This window comes from Excalfactoria chinensis, chromosome 3 (genome assembly GCF_039878825.1).
Source record: "Excalfactoria chinensis isolate bCotChi1 chromosome 3, bCotChi1.hap2, whole genome shotgun sequence".
Taxonomy (NCBI): domain Eukaryota; kingdom Metazoa; phylum Chordata; class Aves; order Galliformes; family Phasianidae; genus Excalfactoria; species Excalfactoria chinensis.
In genome coordinates, this window is record NC_092827.1 from 36,236,292 (window position 1) to 36,250,605 (window position 14,314).

At 38.4% G+C, this 14,314-nt stretch overlaps 1 protein-coding gene across 5 annotated transcripts in view; it reads right to left on the minus strand.

Annotated features, from left to right (window-relative positions):
- Positions 1-4,371: 4,371 nt before the first annotated feature.
- The window catches only part of GPR63 (G protein-coupled receptor 63), a 29,366-nt gene continuing 19,423 nt past the window's right edge, over positions 4,372-14,314 (minus strand). For 3 of the 5 annotated variants that reach the window (XM_072331766.1, XM_072331764.1, XM_072331765.1), the window contains 2 exons: positions 12,600-12,674; positions 4,372-10,009 (listed from right to left, as the gene is read on the minus strand). In XM_072331766.1, the coding sequence (XP_072187867.1) occupies positions 8,606-9,865 (1,260 nt within the window). In that variant the 5' untranslated portion in view covers positions 9,866-10,009; positions 12,600-12,674 and the 3' untranslated portion in view covers positions 4,372-8,605. The remainder of the gene's footprint in view (positions 10,010-12,599; positions 12,675-14,314) is intronic. The other 2 variants (XM_072331763.1, XM_072331767.1) reach the window with 1 other exon arrangement.

The following is a 14,314-nucleotide window of genomic DNA, read 5'->3' on the forward strand; positions in this document are numbered from 1 at the left end:
CAGCTGTGAACTGAACTGTGAGCTGTGAACAGAGTTGGAAAGTTTCTGTACAGCCCTGGATAGGAGAAATGGTGAGGAGGAGAGAAAGGGAATCGGATTGCAAGGTGTTTTTTTCACTAATGTGAGGATACAACCACTCATGGGCATGTCTGTAAATAGACCTCATCTGGCTCCTGGTGAACTTCAGCATCTCCAGAGACAGGGAAACAACTGACTAGGGATCCTGTTTATTTACTTTCTTTAACTAAGGTAGCAATTAGGTAGCAATTTTTGTTTTGTTTTTTGTTTATATCAATTTCTTTGTGTCTCATTTTTCACTTTACAAAAATTTGGATAATAATGCATCTTTTCTATGCAGTGTTACTAGATGAGTACTTGGGAAAAACAACAAAACAGTGCTAAACTGTGAGCAGAATAATCAGAGTTCAAAATGCTTAGGAGTGGCTGTGGCCATGGATTTCTGTGCTAAAATCCATACATCTGGGAGTCCAACATTCATGTTCTTTAATATTAACTATTAAACTCAAATATTTAGAACGCTGTATTCCAGATTCTACATACCTCTACATACACCATGTAGGTTGTAATACAACAAGTATTTTGGCACTTAATTTACAAACACAATTGAACAAACACTCAGATTCGTCCCAGTTAAAAGTTATTCTAGAGAACTGAATTTCTTGAACTCTTATTTAAAAGGAACACAAAACAAACAAAAACTAAGGAACTTACTATAGCAATCAAAAGATTTTTGAAAGTAATTGTCTATTTTATTCTTCCTTGCCCTCTATCTTTTGTGCCTTGTATTTAACAAAATCAGTGGATAAAGTAAGCAATGAGAGTGAAACCCCTACCCTCAAAATCTGAATATCTTTTTATTTTTCCCTTCAGGAATCTGTAAATTTCTATTTCTATTCTTACACAAAGCTGCATGGAAAAAATATCAAAAGACAGTATTATCTTTTGCGACGTAAGAAAGCTTTTCTCTACTTCATTGCGCTCTACCCTCACAATTAGAATAAGCACTCTTCCTTGAATATGACTAATATATCCTCCGTCTGATCACTTTTCTCAGAAGAATTGAGTATGATGAATTATATTTTGGACCTTCCTCTTTTGAATGGTCATGCTGTCACGCATTCACATTTGAGGAGAGGTTGAATCTTGCTTTACATCTGCAGTAAATGGTGATAGAGCTTATGATGTCTTTAACTCCAGTGGAAGTTCTTCCACTGGTCAAACAGCAGCTTTCAAAGAAACTCCTGGGAATGCAGCCACTCTACCTGGGTTATTGTTTCATTGTGTTTTGCTTTACTTCTGTACGTACTGTAGCTTCAGTCCCTCAAGAGACGCTCAACAGAATCTGTTGCTTAGTAATAGTAACCTTCATGGAAATCAACTTGAACTTCAAAAGAACAAAACATCTTTCATTAGTCACAGGTTTTTAAATAATGAATTCCCATGAGGAAGTTGATTAGAAAAGCTAACCTTCCAGAATCAAGTACCACCAATGTCAACCTAAGATGAATTACAAAGGTTAGCAACTCTCTTGAAAGGGCCACTTCTTTGTAGCCCTTAAATTATATTAAGTTTCTTCCTAGCAATTGCTAAGCTTGCTTTGACAATGGCACTAATAAAGCAAAGTTTTATGTAAGTGAAATCAGCTTCTGACACTGATGAAGTCAGAAAGAATTACTGTGGTCATACAGCCTGGCCTCCTGCACAGGCTACGTGAGTATTGTCCTAATGCAAACATCTCCTAAGAAATACCAAATATAAAATGCTTTTTGATTTTTTCTTCCCCCCCTTAGAGAACTGCTGATGTCTCACACCTGTGGTCTAAAAAGGAGCACTGCAGAAAGTTAGCCTTAAGTTCTAAAATGCACAATTTTCATTACAGTGCAGTTATCACCAGAAATGGAATGTATTAGAATATATAGAACATATTGTATGTATCAATCAAAAAAGAAAAGGTAGATTCAGAATCTCAAAATCTAAATTCAAGATTTAAAGCTGCATTCATCTGCATTTTGCCCTAAAGTTCATGGGTGCCCAAGCTTCCCACATTTACATTCCTTAAATGCTTTTGGGCAAGATTCATGTGACCAACTGTGAACATATACCTCTATATGAATAGGTTTCCTTCAGAGTCAATGGAGAGCCTCCAGCATTTCCAGGCTCAGTTGCTCTTACTCTAAGATAAACTTCCAAAGTAGCTTTTAGAAATCACAGCTAAAAGCATCCACTCATCTTCACTAACTGCAAAGGTGTCTCAAGTGATTACTGGAGTCTCTGCTACAGATAGATAAAGTAACACAGATCAACCCCAAAATATCCATCTGCCTCTGCACATGCGCGGAAGTAGCAAACAGTGCAGTGTCTGTCCTGAGAGCACTAGGACTGACAAAGTAGACTTTACGTTACATATATCACTTGAGAAACTCCATCCACAGGCACTTTCAGAGCTCATTCTACAGCGGAGACAATGAGCAGAGCTCATTCTACAGCAAAAAAATAAATAAATTAATTAAAAAGTCAGTGGATTCTTACTTAATGTGGAACAAGAACAGAAAGGATATTCCCACTCCTTCCTGGAAAAGCTGTCCCACTGCAAATAGAAAGACTAAATTTGCACTGAGAAAGGCAGGGAGGCACTGTCACTATCTCCCAAGCCCTCTAGGATATACTGCAGTTTACAGACTGTAGGAAGGGACATCTAAGTCCAAGGAAACAAATTCTAAATTACTTCTCCCACCACTTAAGTATCAGACAAGAGAGGACAGAACACAAGCCATTTTCTTTGACAGAAATGACTTCTTCAGAGTGACAGCATTGACACCACAAAGAACAGCAGGACTTAAATTGTTCCAGTACTGAGATCTTCTTGTACAGCCACAGCGGCTCTCCTGCCATTCCAGCTATTTATGCACTACTCTCAGACAGCAGCATCTCCCCTTTGTCTTTGACACGGGGCCTAGGTTCCTTAAATCTAAGGAAGATATTGATGTGTATCATAGCAGTGATTACAGCCCCTTTGGAGATAGGATTAATTCACTCCTGGAGAAATTATTGCTATTTATTTTACTAGAACTTTTCTCTCAATAGAAGGGAGAGTGTTAGTGGAATTCCTACCCATGAACCAGCTTAACTTAATTTCAGGTCAAACACAGAGATATGAATTGCAGTCATCTATTTAAGGCAGAGCACCAATTAAACAAGGAGTATGTCTCACCATTGCTATGTTCTGCTCCCACACACCAGCATAGCTGGTTGTCTACACAGATTAATAAAACAGGAACAAGTTCTACTGTGATATTTATGAATACTATGCCACTTATCTGCAGCACTGTTAGTGGTTTTATATCAAGCTGCACTCACTGCTGCACAATAAAGCAAAGTAACACGACACATTCTGTGCTTAGAGTAGCCCTAACTTCCCCTTTAAAAACAAAAATCAGTCCTGTAAGGGACACCTGAGAATTATCACCTATTAAAGTCACATTTTCCTCCAACACTCAGCGCAGTCACTGACTTTAGGCTTTTTCTCCTTCTATCAGAGCAGAGCTCTGATTGTCTTCTTTGATCACATCCTTTTTCAAGAGCAAGCAGTAGGAACTTTAGTTCAGTTAAATACTCACCGTTGGGTTCTGTGCCTGATGTACTCAAAAATGACAGAGGGACAAACCCAGTGATGAGCTGGCTGTAGACTGTTGTAGTTCTGTTGCAGCGTATGTGTTCCTGTAACAGCTCCTCCCTGACAGCTTTAATCTTATAACCATAGTTGGTAAAAATGTTCTAAGCCTACAATGGACATTTTTCTCTGGTAAGAAAGGTTTTATGAAGGTTTGGTAAACAGACACAATCAGAGTTTTCAGCTGAATACCTGATTGCAATTCTATACATTCCATTTGAAAATCTGCAGGTAATGTATTTATATCAACTGGAAACGGTGTCTGAAAATCCTTTACCAAAACAGAAAGCATGGCTGTATATTTTTTTGCCATTCAGAGTGCTTTGCCAACATACCAAAGCGCATATAATCATTTGCCATCATTTGAGTCAGCACTGCCTTCCCCATGCCCTGGTTTCATTCAACACAGTGTTAATAGCACACTGCCTGCTTGATAGCTGCTAAGCAATGGGTGCATGCCCAGGGCCTCTCCACTGGGAAGAGCCGCCACCATGATGGCATGGGGTTGGAGGAGGCTGCGTTGTCAGCCATGCTGGGCTGCAGGTTGGACATGCTTCCCTTAGCATCTGGAATATCCACCTCCCAAGCAGGGGTTCTTTAGGAATATGCCTTGACACTGTCACTAAGAGAAATTAGTCTTGCAGAATTTCTTCTAGATGGTTTATGAGTGGGAAATTTTGCCCAAGACAGACAAGATGCTGAATGTTTTTCATTCTACTAAAACTGAAGAATAACCCATCACCTACTAACATGCAGCACTTGAATCATAAAGGTCACTGTCTTGTATTGAAATGAATCATGCCATGCAGTACCACTGTTCGTTTCATTTATTGCAAAATAAGATAATTTTTATTACTTCATTCGAGCTATATGGTAGAACACCCAGTTCAGGCAGTAACTTTTGGAAGGTTATTTTCTTCTTACATCTTCAGCTTCTCTTTTGCTCTACAGTACTTCAATTATTTTGGATATATTGACATCTCCACTCTTACAAGAGAACATTCTGTAACTTTGTTTTATACACACATACAAAAAAAAAAAAACAAAAAAAAAAAACCCAAAAACCAAACAAACATTTTGTTTTAAACTGAATTTCAGAAAAGGAAGCTTAAACTGTGATTTAATTTACAAACAAAACAAGGTGTTTGAAACTAGGAAGCTGGGCATTAAACTGAAGGCAACTTTTGCTTAGTCTGTGAATGCACAAATTTATAGCACTTTAATAGACTTTTGCCACATTTTTTTTTTTTTTTGAGAATGTTCATACTTGTTGTGTTTTTTTTCCTTTTTTTCCCCCCTCAGATATGTTCATGCGTGTAGTATGTACAGGAAAGACAACACCATTCCATTTAACAGCTTCTTTACAAACAGTAATTCAAGGTTTCTTTGTCTCAGAAAATGACTACTCCAAAAAAAAGCGATCAAACCATTTCATAACGGCAAAGTAGTGGCTCCTAGAAAAATGGACCTAAGAAATTCTTCACCATTCCAACCGCAACAAACTTGTGCTCTTAATGTTTATTTTTCACTTAAAAAATAATTCAAAATCTCTTTAAAGGAGGGTACTGAGAAAATGGTTTGAGCATTAAAAGTCTCAACTGGTTACAGAAAGACCACTGATGATGTCTATGCATATGCCCAAATTTAAAAGATAAAAGCATTTGGCATACAAATTAAGTAAATAACAGAAAGCAGTAAGAGGCGAAACGATTTTCTTCTCTATATACATATTCTTACATGAGTAACAAATGTCAAAAATACACAGCTGAGTACAAAAGAATCCTTTTAGCAACAGATTTCGACAAATGAGTCTTGTGTAAGCAGCATGCTTTGGCAGAATTAATTAAACTGAAACATAACTGAAAATACATTCATTTCAATCCTCCATACCAATTTTTCCCAAAAACGTAAGGTAAGAACAGAGTTCAGTAACAAGTATCACTGTTGGAGAAGAAGGCTGTAATTTCCCAGTAGAATCAAGAAATTTCAATTCCAGTTTTTAAAATCCCTTCTTGATCAAGTCCACCAAAATGCCTCAACAGACCCAATCATGCAAACACACAACCCGTGACACACATACATGTTTTAACATTACTGACACCAGCAAAATCGGTCTTATCTTAGCGAGATCACAGACAATAAGACTGAGCAGTTTAAGTGGTGTTTAACTCGGTCCTAGAACTTTAGCTGTAATTATCAAGGCACTGCTCTGAAGACCATTAGACACAATAGGCCAAAGATTCTGTAAACATAATTACCCTGGGGATACTTCTCTACCAGGCTGTTTCTTTTCTTGAACACCCTTCTGTTTACTGGGTGCTCTGATCATCTCTAAAGTCTAGTAAGTGTGAATCAGCACTTCAGTCATATTTGAATTTAGGCTACACTATCAGGCTTCCTTTTCTTCAAATATCAGCAGACCCAGCTCTGAGCAGAAACCCTGGTACAGTTGGAATAAACAAATAGTGGGTCATTCAAACAAATAAACATCCTTTGATGTTTGAAATTTCTAATTCACAGCAAGTACTTATCAGAGATTATGAAATCTCACCACAATGTCTTCCTCTTTTCCTTCAAGAAAGCCCTTCCACTGACTTTCCTGTATTACTCAATTCTATTTTGTTCTTGAACTACTATATTTTACAACATTCATTCAAGCCTCACATTACAAGCTCTGGAAGACAGCAAAAAATACTTGTCCCTGCTATCTTAGACAGTGTATACTCTCACTGTATTACACTTGTGCATCAAGCACAAAATTTGCTGTTTACAGAAATAACAGGGATGGCAGCTCTGAAACAGAAAATCCATACAACCCAGGTCATAAACTTTTGCTATCAATGTAAATGTAATTGAGAAATAAAAGCTGTAACGCAGACATAATAAAACATTCTTTTACAGTTTTACAGTGGAAATCCTGTACTATCATTTTGATCAGAAAAATCTGTATCATTAGTTAGCAGACAAAAAATACAAAGCAGACACCAATAACATCACCGCCGCCTGGATTCCTTTACAGTCCACAACCTCCACTTGCAGTGCATTAACAGGATCATTATTTTTTTTAATGAAAAAAAAGAACTACAATTCAGAATGATTCCCTTTATTCTCTTGAAATGTAAAAACTGCCACCAGTTTTGCCAGTGGTTGTCAATGAGGGGAATGGAGATCACTGTTAAATTAGTTCTCGACTGAAGGAAAACAAAACCCGTGCAATAAATGTTAAGCTGGCCTCTGGAAGCAAGAAGTCCCTGGATATCCACACTATACAGAGCATTTTGTTCATCCGGTTAGTTCAATACTTATGCAACAACAGATAAAATTGCTGCTTGCTCCTCAGGTGCAAGAACACAAAAGTTCTTCAAGCATCCACTCCTAGGCTCAGAGCAACTGGCAAATCTTTCTTCACAGCCCAAATCTAAGTCTTGATCGTACTTGCCTCTCATTAAATATTTAGTCAGCTGATTGGTTAAAAAAAAGGTGTGAGCCTAGACTGCTATCATCAAGGAAAACATTTGTCTTCCTGCTTTCCAGGCAGGTGCCAAGGCAGTCTGACACAAATCAGAATCAAGGTTTGTCATTTCAGGGAGAGAACCCAATGCTTAATGCATGAGAATGATACAGTAAACTCCTGAGGCAGCAAGCACTACAGAGGGAAAGGGGAAAAAGAAAAAATCAACATAATGTATCCTCAATGGGAAAATAGGAATTTAACTCTAGCCCTAGCAAAATTTGCTGGCCAACAGTTATTCATTACTATTAGGTTTCAGTACAATATTTAAACTGGAAAACAAGCACTGAGGATTTTCTTCCCTTCTATATAGACTAGGTCCTACCCTCAGGTATGGTTTCTGCTGTCCCTAACCCTATCTGCATAACCTGACAACACGACTTCAGCCGCACAGAGCAAACCTAGCCCTGTACCAGTTTCACACAGAAACAGTGTTATGTCAACACAGTGCGAACTGTAAGCATAAAGTCAATTCCTGATAGCTTTTCAAGCACATCGTTAGGTTTGGATAGCTTATAATGACCTGAAGTAACTAGAGCTATCCCTTTTCCCCAAAGACAATGAATGAAAGACAAATGAACTCCTTTTTTTCCCCAAAATCTCCTGTTAGCCTAAACCTCAGGATATGAGATTTCCACCCCTTTCTCTCCTCTTCTTTCCTCCCAGCTCCCCCAAGAACTGAGCAGCTGTTACTTTTGAACAGTTGTCAGGAAAAAAAAGCAGGTCTGTGACTGTAATTGTAGCTACAACATAAACTGTCCTCCTAGAGCTTGCATGGGATTTTCACTGAAAGCCACCAATATAACAAATAATAACAATAATGCCCCTTCAATACAGAACAAAATATTCCAGTGAAAATATAGCTTTTTTTTTTTTAAAGTGCACAAAAATATTAATGGAAATATTAAAAACAAAAAAAATCTGTTTTATAACATCACAATTGAAACTCCTGAAATATTGTTAAAATTAAATAGAAGTTACCTAATGAGACTTTTTGGCTCCGATATATTGGTAGACAGCAGCAACATTTTTCAGAAACATTACACCAACTAAATATACTGTATCTTAGCAGCATAAAAAATCCCTACGATTCGATGCAACTGCAGGCCTAGTAAGCATAAGCCTGACAAAATGTTACAAATGCAACTTTTGTTTAAAAGAATGGATTTCCATGGAATCCCAGAGGTAACATTTGTTATTCTCTTTATGTCGTATTCTGGGAGTAAACCCAACTATAAACAATTACGTTCCTTCTGTCTTTCCTCCCAAAATTGCACAGAGTACTGGAAAATCGTATCAAGTTATAAGATATGGCCACACTGAAGGAGCCATATAGAACAAAACAAAAAAGTCAAAAACAAAGAATCCCGAACAGTAACAACCACTGTCATACAACCGCAGCTTTACACTACTGACCGATGTTCTCCACACACATAGATGGCACTGGGTCGAATGCGCCGCCTTGTATGGCCAGGTAGCTGTGGCAAAAACTTGAAGTATTTAGGCATCAAGTCTAAGCATGCATCATGAAACTTCTTAATCCTCCAGTAGTAAATCAGTGGGTTCAGTGCAGACTTGAGGTAGCAGAGCCAGAGGAGCCAAGTGCTTATCTCAAAAAAGTTGTGCTTGTAGTAGAAGTGGCTGTTGAATGTGGCAATAAGGCTGTAAGTGGTGAAGGGCGCCCAACACACTATGAAGACGAGGAACAAAATCAAGATGGTTGTGAAGGCACGAGTTTTAAAGCTCATATCAATGTTCATCTGAAAAGGTCTCTGTAAGCTCATGAGACCGAGTTTGCTGGCCTGGCTGAGGCATATGCTGTCAGGGTGGCTATGGATACGAACTGCATTGTGGCGGACGGTGTTGAGTATGCCCATAAAAGAATACAGCATTACCAGAAATGGAATAAAAAAAGAAATTAGCAATATAATTATCACATATGCCTGGTAGCCTGGGCTAGTAGAGTAGCCAAAAACACACTGAGGTGCTCTCGAGGGTATCTGCAGATTAGGATTCCCTACTGATAATGGAAAAGCAACAACAAAGGATGCTGCCCAAGAAATCACAATGAGAATCTTTGCACGGTAAGGTGTCAGTTTATCCTGCCTCTGAACTATAATAAGAAATCGGTCAATGCTAATGATAAGAAGAATTGCTACCCCCTCTATGACAAAAAGCCAAAAAAACATGGCAGAGACTCTGCAGAAGATATCCCCAAAAATCCAATGAGTGGTAATGATTGTTATCAGCGCAAAAGGCATGTTCACCACTGCCAGCAGCATGTCTGCAAAAGCCAGGCTTGCTAGGAGAATGTTAATTGCAGATCGCATAGCTGCCTTCTGGTAGACCATGAGGCATACAACAAAGTTTCCAAGGAAAGAAACCAACACGATAAATATCATAGCAGCAGAAAGTATGATCTGGAGTGGCAAACTCAAGCTTCTGAAAACTTCTTGTGATGGCAGGACAGCTGTGGTGGCTACCAGAAAAGTACTTCTGTCAGAGGTGAGCACAGCACCTGAACTATATCTCAGTGGCTGTGTTGTGCCACTACGAAGTAAGACCTGGGGAGTGGTAAAATTCGTGTAGGCATTTTCATAAAGAACAGAAGTAGCATTTGAGGTCCCAGAATTGGTTGGTGTCAACATTGCTGAGAAAACCATTGCTTCAGGAAGAATGAAAGCAGAACCAAAGGTCTTCAAGGCATTTCAGCTTGTTCAGGCAGTATCTTATTCTGTGTCATTTACCACATCTGAATTAAACATCTGAAAGCATCGAAGATCTTAAATTCATGTCTGTACTTCCATCTGAAAAAGAAGAATTGAAAAAAAAAAACAAATAAGATTCTCTAAAATCAATGGGAACCAAATGACCACTTGCTTTCCTTAATGTCAAAAGTAATCCTAACACATAGTTACACTTTAGATTGACGCCTTTTACTTAAGCACACACGAGAGGAGCCTAGTAATATTTGGTCCTTATTATTTAAAGATCCTGCTCCTGTAGCCTTGCTAATAATGTGCAATGCTCTAATTCATCAGGGTTTTCTCTGTGATAACCAGGACTGAAAAACTTTTGTGTTCAAAAGAAACTTTACTGACGAAGAGTGAATAATTCAAATCAGTATAGAATCAGTTATTTAGATTGAAAAGTCTTTCAAAGATGACCAAGTCCAACCTTTCAAGTTGACCTACCAAATCCTATTGCTAAATCATGTCTCTTAATGTCACAGGTCTCCTTAGTACCTCCAGGAATGTGGACTACTTCACTTCCTGGGTAGTCTGTTCCTATGCTTGACCACTCTCTCCATGAAGAAATTCTTCCTTATGTGAAATTTAATCATCCTCTGGGACAACATGAGATCATTCCCTCATGTCCTACCCATTAGTCACCAAAGAAAAAGAGATCAACAGTCTCCTTACTGTGACCTCCTTCCCAGTAGTTGTGGAGAGCAATGAGGTCTTCCCTTATCTCCTTAATGTCCACATTAAACAACTTCAGTTCCCTCACCAGCTCCTCATAACTCTTATTTTCTAGTCCATTTACCGTTCTTCTGGCTCTTCTCTACAAATGCTCTAGCAATTCAGCATAGTTCTTGTAGTGAGGGGCCCTAAACCGAATGCAGTACATGAGTTATAGTCTCACCAGTGCCATGTACAAGGGGGCAATCACTTCCCTGGTTCTGCTGATCATGCTTTTTCTGATGCAAGCCAGGATGCCATTGGCCCTTATGGCAACCTGGACACACTGCTGGCTCATGTTCAGCTGGCTGTCTGCCAGCACTCCCAGCTTTCCAGCCACTCTACTCCAAGCCTGTATCACTCCATTGGGTTGTTAAGACCCAAGTGCAAGACCCACCAGTTGGTCTTACTGTATGTCATGCAAACAGACTCAGCCCATCAATCTAGCCTATCCCTCTGCTTGAAGGTAAAACTTGGCATATCAACAATACCACCTAACTTAGTATCACCTGTGAACTTAATAAGTATGCACTCAATTCTCTCCTCAAGATTGTTGAAAAAAATATTAAACAAAACTAGCCCCATTACTGAGCACTGGACATCACTACTGGCCACCAACTGAACTCTAATCACTGTGACTCTCTGAGTCCGGCCATCCAGCTAGTCCTTCATCCTGCAAACCAGGCACTTGTCCGAGATAAGAACAGCCAGTTTCTCCATGAGAATGCTGTGGCAAATGGTACCAAGTACTTTACTATAATTCCAGGTAAACAATATCTACAGCTTTTTCATCATCTACTAAGTGGGCCATCTTGTCATTGAAAGAGATCAGGGCAGCCATGCAGAACCTGCTCTTCATAACTCGTGCTGGCTGCTTATTGTTGTCCTGTATGATGACATTTAAGATGATATGCTCCATAACGTTCCTTGGAACTGAAGTCAGACTACCAAGCCTGTAATTACTTAGATTCTCTAGTATTTAAATAATCTCATAACATCCTGATTTTGCTTAGAAATCACCTACAGCTGGAACATTAGTAATATTTCCAAACAACTTACATAATACCACTATTGCCTATCTGCCTGTTTGCTAGGCACTGAAAAAGTGAACCCATCTGAGCTTCCCTACTTAATACAGAATCCCTTGTTTCAAGTCAGTCAACAGCAAAAAATGCCTCAGGAAGAAAGAGATAAAACATCCTTACCTGCTGTTCATTATCAAGTAACTCATCCACAGGATTAAAGTATTTCTCAATGTGTTTCACTCAGTGACTGACTCACATCAATGTATAGGAAACTAATTCTTCTTTAGTTGCCGCAACCCCCTCCCCTGCAACAACCTTATGTTATGTTATGTTTAACTGTACATCCCTCAGACATTATGCTGAACTCCCTCCTTCACTGTTATGCTGATACAATGCAACAGTTCCTTTAGAATTTACAGGCACTGTCTTATGTATTTATCAAATATTCACTGTTTTTACAGACAAATAAAATGCAAAAGAGTTGAGAGCTCCCCAGGAGCTCTTTACAGAACTCCTCTCTATCTTGGACTATTAAATTAAGCACTCACAGAGTAGTCTGGCATCTGAACAAGCTGGAAACCAGAAGTATTCTATGTCTTAAAAAAAAATCACCACAGCCAGAAAGACAAAGTGGGAATCCTCTCATTCAGACTGGACAATAGCAGTAATCACTTCAGGCTGTCTTCATGATGTTTTTAGTCAGAAGAGAGATGCAGACTTCTACAGAAAGCAATCACTGTCCTCCATCTCTGCACACTGTGATGAATTTGTGTTACTAATTTGAGATGCCTGTACTCAATAACACAAATCCTATTCACAGTATCTATGCATGTTCTGTTTGGTACCAACACTGGGCACAAGTAAAAGGAGGAAGGAGCTATCCATGTACAATATATATTTAGATACACTACCTGCTACAATACACATTCATGGCACCACTTATCTTCATTTCAATTCTGCTTTGTCTGATCTCCATTCAGAAGTGACTGAAAAAATGTACCACAGGATAATTACAAAATGGTTAGTGACATAGGAAAAATGAATGATTGCTGTCTCATAAGAAGTAGGAGTAGCCAAAGGAAACAATCATCCTACAATAGTGACAATATTAGCCACAGGATTCTGTGGATACCATAGAACTTCCGTGAGTTCAGAAGGCAATTTAGGAGATAACTCACATAATCTTAGTATAGATTTTTATATCTGGAAGAGGTGAAAATACTGCTTCCCTCACCTGACTGCAAAGGCTGTGCGACCACTTCAAGCAAATTCGTTATGTTCTTTCTCGGATATCACACTTTATAAAAGTCATTCAGACAGCAAGTTCAAAAGGATCTCTTCTGTAGCAGTCACATCATACATATTTTGTATTCACAGGGCTTCTGCCATCAGCATTCACACAGTTATTCAACACACACCTCACACTTTTCCTTTCTCACATATCCCTCTTCCTACCCCCTCAACATATCAAAAATCATGTAAGGATGAAAATACCAAATGAAAGAAAGGGACCAACACCACAACTTCACAGGCATTTCATTTCAGTCCTCACCTGCTTTTTGAAAAAGACAGATCCTGTAATTTTAAAGCCAGAGTCATTGCTGAATGGTAACTGCACAACTTGGGCAAGATCGCCGTGCTTTGGTAACTTAGGTATGCTCTTTGATGATGAAAGTACTCAAGCAAGAGGCAGATATCTTTTTGTCACAGCATTCTCACTTTTGGACCATGTACCCTCACCAATTCTTTTCAGATGCAGAACAGCTTCACACAATCACTTTTTTCCATTTCTGTGCTAAAAATTACTGGGTATGCACATTTCCTCTAAAGCAAGGTTCTCACTCATACGCAACTTTCTTTTTATAGAACGTAATAGAATTATTTCAATGAAGTACACACTTAAAGCTGAATACCACACAAATTCCATTCATCAAATATAATTATTGCTAGAACTATGGTGTCTGTTTTTAACAGTTTTAGAAGCTAAAAGGTAAATATATTTCTGTTCAAAATCTGGGTAGCATGCACAACCAGAAACAAAGGATTGTATCTTACATGCAAAGACAGCAGACAAAACCAGTAACTCCAACATAGCCAAAATAGCAAACTTTCTACTTGTAAAAACAGTATCACAATCAGAGTTATGTTCGATGTATATCAGAACATGCTACGATGTGCTGCCAGAATGTTTAATGATTTATTAAATTTATCTGCTAAAAGTAAACATTTTTTCCAGTATTGCCCAGAACCAAGATCTGATCCAGCATGCAGAAGTCATCCTTCTCCAGAAACTTACAGCTGACAGTGCCTGGTAAACTATTTCTTGTTAATGTGTCACGTAATCACAAAAAGGAACCCGCTGCAGCTTTTTACAGCTCCTATCATTTTGAAGTTAAACGTGGCAAAAACAAATCATTAAGACAACCATAAAAAAGTAAAACATTAGGAGAAGATTAATAAAGTCAAGTAGGAGGGTCAATGGCTTATTTATTTATTTATTTATTTATTAGAAATATATATATACATAGAAAATACTGGAGCATGTGTTCTGTGATGCACCATTATTGAACAAGGAAAACTAAAACCCCATTTTAGGACGAGTTGAACACTGTTTCTCATGTCATTA